This window comes from Cibotium barometz, chromosome 19 (genome assembly GCF_041138505.1).
Source record: "Cibotium barometz isolate CiBa-2024 chromosome 19, ASM4113850v1, whole genome shotgun sequence".
Classification (NCBI taxonomy): Eukaryota; Viridiplantae; Streptophyta; class Polypodiopsida; order Cyatheales; family Cibotiaceae; genus Cibotium; species Cibotium barometz.
Window position 1 is genome coordinate 52,751,821 of NC_141064.1, and position 7,824 is coordinate 52,759,644.

Consider the following 7,824-nt stretch of genomic DNA (forward strand, 5'->3'; position numbering starts at 1 on the left):
CCTAGCCCTGTTGCTTTGCGTTGCTTTTCTCTTGGCTATTGTGGCACCTCTCCAAGCCTCCTTTTTGTCCTTTCTTTTCCTTATGCTTGGCGACTAGGCTGTTGTGCACTGTGTTCTCTCTGATGCTTGCTCCATGCCTTGCGCCTTGCTTTTCCTTCTCTCTTTGCTTTTGCAGCAGCTGCATCTCCTTCTTCCTTGTGCCTATGGCCTAGTTGTCGGTGCATCGCCCAGCCCCTCCTCCTTACCTTGCTGCTACTAGCTGCATGCGCTTCTCCCGTGCTTTGGCTTTGCCTTCTCTCCTTGTCATTTCTTTTCTCTGCGTCGTGCGTTGCTAAGCCTTGCCTATCAAAAAAAAGAACATGAGGGTGTTGGGATATTGGCGATGATCAAGAGGAAAAGCTAAGAGCACAGAGATGATCAATATCAACTACTTCAATTATAGATGCTTTTGCAATGTCTATTTTTACTATGCTTGGGTAGCTTCTCTCCATGATCAATATCAACTACTTCAATTATAGATGCTTTTGCAATGTCTATTTTAGTATGCTTGGGTAGCTTCTCTCCATGCTTGCTTTTGTGCAAGCATCTTAGGCTACCCAAGGTAAAAATTCCCATTCTCAATATGGTGCCGCACAGTTTTTTTTAAGGCTCTTCAAATTTTTAAGTTTTAATTAAATTAGTTGACAGAACTTAGAAAAATAGTGAAGGGGGCCGGTGATTTTGGAGAGCTCAGTGAATGTTAGCCTTAAAGTCCGCTTCCACTCCACTGAAAATGTGTATACGCCCTAATTTTGTTCACACTGGTTGTAAGGACATCCAGCTGTGACCAATAGACGAGAAGCTGACTTTCCCGTTGTTTCTTTCCAAGTGTCGGTGACGACTCACGCGTTCGAGTCAGACGTCACTACGTGGACTGGAGAGGCGGGGATAAAAAAAGTCAAGCATTCTGGCGAGAGAAACGTGTTTCGTTGAAATTGGACGCTTCCGGTGGAAAATGTCAAACCCTGGTGTGCGCTTGCAAGTTGCTGCTCTCTATAAATTCTTAAGCGCAGAAGAGGCGACCTCAATTGCAGAAAGATTAAGAATCTCGGGACTCTAGATAATATTTCTAAATACTACTACAAGAAGAGGATGGGTGAGTCAGTGTGGAGAGTGCTGCAGTTGTTTGCCCTTGTCGCATCTATTACTGCTGTGGTTGCACAATCAGCTCCGCCAGTGAAGAGTGCCTACTTCTACTATGGGGGTGGCCTGGCTGCCTCGGACGTGGACGCCACCCTCTTCACGCACATCCTCTATGCATTTGCACAGATGGACAGCGCCACCTATGACGTGTCGCCCCAGGTCGACGACGGGGGCGCCATCGTCTCCTTCGTCTCGACCATTCGCAAGAGCAACCCGGCCATCAAAACGCTTCTCTCCATCGGCGGAGGCGGCTCCAACGCCACCGACTTCTCCCTCATGGCCTCCACGTCCAAGAACCGCCAGGCGTTCATCCAGCACAGCATTGCCGCCGCCAGATCCTACGGCTTCGACGGCCTAGACCTTGACTGGGAATTCCCGCAATCGGACGAAGACATGGCCAACCTCGCCCTCCTCTTCGCCGAGTGGCGAGCGGCCGTCAAATCTGAAAATCCCCACAACCCCCTGCTTCTAACGGCCGCCGTCTATTATAGCGTCACGATTCTCAACGGGGGTTCCCGGACCTATCCTGTGGATTCGATCGCCAACAACCTTGATTGGATCACCGTCATGTCTTACGATCTGCACGGAGGTTGGGAGGCCACGCAGACTGGCGAGCACACTGCACTCTACGACTCCACGGCCCAGCAGACCCTCACCGTCAATTATGGGATACAGCACTGGCTCAGCGCAGGCTTGCCCCCATACCGCGCAGCCCTAGGCCTTGCCGCTTACGGACACCTTTGGTATCTCAAAGATCCCAACAATAATGGTGTGGGTGCCCCTACTACAGAAGCTGCGTCTACTTATACATTTACTGAGATAGAGCTTGCTGTCCGGACCAACAATGGGACATGCAAGGATGATGCCATCACCAGGTCCGCTTACTGCTACTGGACAACATCTTCCGGGAAAACTCTGTGGGCGGGCTTCGACGACCCCGCCACCATCGCCGCCAAAGTGCTCTACCTTAACAGCAAACAGCTCAGAGGCTACTCTTTCTGGAGCGTGGCCGGAGACAAGGACGCCCTTCTCTTCAAGCAAGGTTAGCGAACAGTTGCATGAACGTAACATATACGACCTCTTCTGTGATATTTGTTGGCACTAACTGTCACTCTGTTCTGTTCATGATACAGCTTCCAAGACCCTTAACAGGCGGTGAATAAGGAACCACAACCCCTTGGCAATTCTATGCCAGTACAGTCCATGTGGCCAACCCACGAATAAGACAACAAAAGAGAGAACAGTTTCTTTTCTCCACTAATTTCGATTTTGTCGAATAAATTCACTTTGCGCAGCCAATGATTATGTAATACTATGGATAGTAAATGTCAAAGCTCACTATGTATAGTAGATTTCGAAGCTCACCCAAATCTTTTTACTTCTTTTTGGACTATGTTATACTGTAATTTATGGATAGGAAATTCGAACTTGCAACGCAAAGATAAACATGTCCCTTGAAGGCTGTGAAACTTGAAAGCATCAATGTGTCCTTCCTTTCAAGCAAAGTAGGATTTTTTTTGTCGAGTAATGATATTTAAGCATAGCGTTATGAGTCACAAGAACAATACTTGAACAATATTGTGTCCAAGTGTTAACATGACTTGAACAATATTGTGTCGAGGTGTATGCAAGATAAGGGGCACCACTCTTGACAGTTGGGCGCCCTAAAGGTAGCTTGAAAACAGGCATCTCCATAACTTAAAGGTCCAATCTCTTGTGGTTATGTTTGGAATTTAGTGGCATGGTGTTTGGGACACATTATACATGTAGTGGGTATTCAAATGGCACCCCCTGATTGGAAATCCAATTTATTTTAGGGTTTGTTTCATTGCACGGAAGTTTCGGTATTTGCATTTTTCAGCTTTCTTTACTGCAAAGTATATGTCACACATAAAATGCTTAGTATTTTTGCATCCAAAGTCCAATGATCATCCCAATTTGTACATGAAATGAACACATTGCATAGAGCTTAACTTCATTTATTCGGAATTTTTTAGGTGTTTAACTATTTTTTGTAATTATTTTTTCTCCGCTTTATATTGTAAAGCAACATGTGGTTTTCTATTCAAGATCTTGGCAAATGTGAAGCTCATCTTGAAGATCCAACGGTGATAATTCAGACAAATATGTCTAGAATGTGGCCATATTCTCAAATTGCAATTTTAGCACAGTTGAATTTCTTTCAATCTTCTGTAGAAAATTCACTCAGTCTATCAGAGGGCCTACACATGTTCAATAATTTAGTTATATAAATTTAATATGACCCTCATGATTTCGTCCAATTTCTTGTGGATCAAAGTAGGGTCATGATAAATTTAACAAAAAGAATTGGAGTGAATTTGAGTAAAGGAAGCCCATTTCCCAGCCATCTTAATCAATTTTTCCATGTTTGTCTGCCCAAAGTCTAAAACAAAGAATGCCTATTACGCTTGGTGTTTCACCAAACCTAGAGAGTATGCCACTTGTCAAGCAATGGAGCTATGGTAACATAGTCTTAGTCCTCCATATACATGCCACATCATATGGAGGAGAGTCCACATAAGCATCTTGCCATCACATCATGCCACTCAACTTAGTCAACAAGCTTAACTCTCTAAAGCCTACATGGCATGCCATATCACATGCATACATGGCATTTTCACGTAATCAAGAATGTCCATGTCATCTTGCCACCTTAGCATAATCAACTTGCTTAACTTTCTTTGCTTACATGGCATGTCACATCATATACGTGTATGGCATTGTCACCTCACCTGTGTGAGGAAAGCCCACATAGAGGTTTCATGTCAACAAACATTTGCCATGTGGCAAAGCACCCGCCACCTCACCACCATTTTTCTTGAATTGTTTCAAAAAACATTTATTCATTATTAAAAAAATTTAATAGAAAATTTTAAAATAAATTTATGTAATATAATTTTAAGACTCTCCTCGAAAAAAAAGAAAAAAATTAATGTGAACTTTTTTATCACATAAATATTATTTACTAAACAAAAGATAGTATTAAAAAATAACTATTTTTAAATTTTTAATCAAGTAAATATTATGATATAATTAAATAAATACTTACTATTAAAAAAATATATGTCTTTTAAAATATTTTTTAGGAGAAAACTTGAAATATGTATTATAAATAGGTCTAATTTGTTTTAATATTATTTAAATAAATAAATTTTATGTATTATACAAATAAATTTTATATCTAAAATAAATATTTATTAATCAAAATAATTAGTTAATTTATCATTTCTAAATAAATAAATATAAAATAAATATTTATTAATCAAAATAATTAGTTAATTTATCATTTCTAAATATTATAATTATCTTTTAATATTTTAAATATTTTATAAAAATATATCATTATCTTTAAAAAGATTAGACAAATTGACATAAATCTAGATTTTATCCATAATCGAATTTAACCAATGAAATGCTAACTAGTTTTTTGAGTCACCCGAGCATTCTTAGAGCTTCACCAACTTTGGAGATAGCTCCATTCTAAGCATATGTTAATCTTATTCTAATATTACTATAATCTTAATTATCTTCAATTTTATGCTTAATCTTTTTTTTTTCAACCTCTTAGCATGGGTTCACAAAGTTGTAGGAGTAGAAAAAGAAATAAGCAACGGGACCTCCCCAATCCACCTTATTCATGAGGAGCAAGCAAGGGTTCACATGGAAGATCAAAGAAGAAGAGATCATGAGTGTAAAGCAAGGGCTTGAGTATTGCAACACATGGCCAGTTCGGTTGATGAAGTGTCATCTCCTCCCCCCCATTCTCCATCTCTGCCCCATGATCTACTCCACCTCCTTCTCTTCCTCATTCTCCCACAATTCTTTTGCCACACTATTTTGAGCCCTTTGCTACTCCTCCCTTACACCTTGCCCATGTGGTTGTCATTCCATCCTCGGGCACTGCCCATAAGGTGGACACTCTTATCTTTGGTGCCTCTCCACATTTTGGCATGCCTTACAAGTTTGGTGGCGCTGATCTCTTAGGTGTCACCCAACTTATGCACACCCTCCGAGTTTGGCACTTCTCTCTTGGTGGGTGTCGCCTACCATATAAGCTAGCCACTCCTCCATTGGGCACCTCTCTATCTTTGGTTGCACCATCTGAGCTTGCCACTCCTCCTCTACCGAGTGCCTCTCTCAACCCTTGGGTGCATCCCATGTGTTTGCCTTGCCTCTCTTGGGTGACACCTACAAGCTCAGCACTCCTTCATCTAGTGCGGCCCATGAGCTTGATGCCACTCCTCGTCGATGTGGTGCACATGCGCTTCCCACTGGCACTCCTCACTTCGGCGATGCTGATGACATTGTCGACCATGTGCTTGCCACTCCACCCTCCTCTGTTTCTCATGAGCATCTTCTCATGGGAAATCCCTTTCCAAGTCTGGTGCACAAAACCGTGCCAATGCTATCTTAAACAAGTACTTTGTTGACCTCGATGTGGCATCACAATCTAGTGTGCTAGATGCACTGCTATGGGACTCACGTATGGCATAATGTATTTATGCTTCCATCTTTTGCAACAGCCCACATTCGAGGAGGGTCGGTGCTGGTGTGCTACTGAGCTTGAGATAGTCGTATAGCGCACTCAAGTGTAAGATGCATTCAGATGGATCGTCTACAAGACGGGCCCTTACAATGCTTGTTTCCAGCAGTGCCCTCCCAGGCACGTATCGTGCCACTTCTTGCATACTTCAAATTCATCATTGAGCACTTCATGCAGGGTTTGTAAGGAGACTCAAAGATCCTTGCCCCCTCCGCGCAATGAAATCGAGGGTGCTAGCAGTGGAAGTAGCACTTCTTGCATAGGGCAGAGCCTCTCACTCGGGGCCTCGCCCATGGATATCTGGACAAGAGACTAATCCCTCAGTTCTTCCAAAACCGCGAACCTAAAAAAAAACTTCCCTTGCCCAAAAAGCACGGGCGATTCCTCCAGGATATTTCTATTCTAACGTAGTCAAGAGCCTTAACTAACCAAACTGATCCGACCGAACCTGTAAGTCACATGGTCAGATCAAGAAAGAAACTTGCACTTGGATGATAGAGACCAACGCTTTTTTCCTCATCGAGAGGCACAACCGTTGATTCTTTTCCATAGAACGACTATCCGGGATTTACTTCATCTATCGTACCATAACAGATTTGAGTCTCATTTTAGGGATCCATCAGTCCAGCATGGAAAGAACACAGATAAGGGTCTTTGGTACATTACATGCAAGAATTCGGGGCACCCTGTGCACGAATGTGCTTTGAATCAGCGATGGTGTGAGATTTGTAAATCTTCTAACCCCATAATACGAAAGATTACCAATATAATGGTCGAGCACAGAAGGTAGGCAAAGGCGGCTGGCATGGTACATAATCATCTGAACTGACGATATCTTTTGCCCAGACGTAGCAGGAATTCTGGGGTAGCTCATTTAGGGGTAGAAGAGGTGGTGCAAGAGGCCGAGGTCACGGTGCCATGACACACCCTAAAACTTGTCTGTTTTTCTTGGAGGAGGGCCATTGGTGGTCAGAATGTCCGAAAGCCGTAGCGTACGATGCCCAGAAGGTGGAAAAACAATCAAAGTCGACAGGAAAGGCGTGGAGTGTCAGTATGGTGCAGTTGGTTGCATTAGATGAAGCCTTGACGATCCATATTCTAACCAGATCTGGCACTAAGGTGAAGCCACAAGATATCATAGATAAGGATCCTATCGACTGGCCACAACAGGAGGCGGTGATGCATGAATTGTCCACTTGGGTTGCCAACTAGCCGCCAGTCTATTCTAAAGTGGGGCGTAGTACGGTTCCTATCCAGGAGATCTAACTTTCTTCTTCCCCCTTGCAGAGTGTCAGCACATTTGTTTCCCAGTTATGCTTAACTCTCACTTGCCTGAGCCAAGGCTGTCCCAGAGACAAATTAAAATCCGCCTGAGCTCCTTCCATATCCAGAACCACTAAAGACAACCGGAACTGTATTCTAGCCAACTCCACCACCATATCCCGCAGAATTCCCAGAGGATGCACCCGCCTTTGATGTGCCATCCGAACCAAAAAAGGTGCTGCCTCTCCCATTGCATTAAGTCATACTTCCGACAAGTAGCGGTGGTTATAATATTAGATGTCCTCTATACTTCACCGAAATACAAGTGTCTCACAGCGGTACCGCATCCACTGGGCCTTCCATCTGCTGAACTACATGGCTTGTGGGCTCTTTCGCATGTTGGTTCCTTGGGTTAGTAATCTGGTCTCTGAATGCGGGTACTAGCTCTCTCCAACAGTTGCTCCAGCGGTATAATGATGGGATACTACCATAAAGATGGAATTTTTGGAGCAAGCCAGACTCGGTACCTTGATAGTCTCATTGCTCAATCCCCTTTGTTAGCTAATTTTTTGCAGCATGTCCATTCCCGTTGTGGTACTCTGGCCCCACTGGTATTACTTTCTTTGATCTCCTAGATAGGAACCGTACTACGCCCCACTTCAGAATAGACTGGCGGCTAGTTGGCAACCCAAGTGGACAATTCATGCATCACCGCCTCCTGTTGTGGCCAGTCGATAGGATCCTTATCTACGATATCTTGTGGCTTCACCTTAGCACCGGATCTGGTTAGAATATGGATCGTCAAGACTTCATCT

At 43.4% G+C, this 7,824-nt stretch overlaps 1 protein-coding gene across 1 annotated transcript; it reads left to right on the top strand.

Moving 5' to 3' along the window:
- The first annotated feature begins 1,068 nt into the window (after positions 1 to 1,068).
- LOC147628731 (class V chitinase CHIT5a-like) lies at positions 1,069 to 2,609 on the top strand. The gene is made up of 2 exons (XM_086814228.1): positions 1,069 to 2,224; positions 2,316 to 2,609. The coding sequence occupies exons 1-2, from the start codon at positions 1,132 to 1,134 to the stop codon at positions 2,339 to 2,341; spliced, it is 1,119 nt and encodes a 372-aa protein (XP_086670354.1). The 5' UTR covers positions 1,069 to 1,131; the 3' UTR covers positions 2,342 to 2,609.
- The last annotated feature ends 5,215 nt before the right edge of the window (positions 2,610 to 7,824 follow it).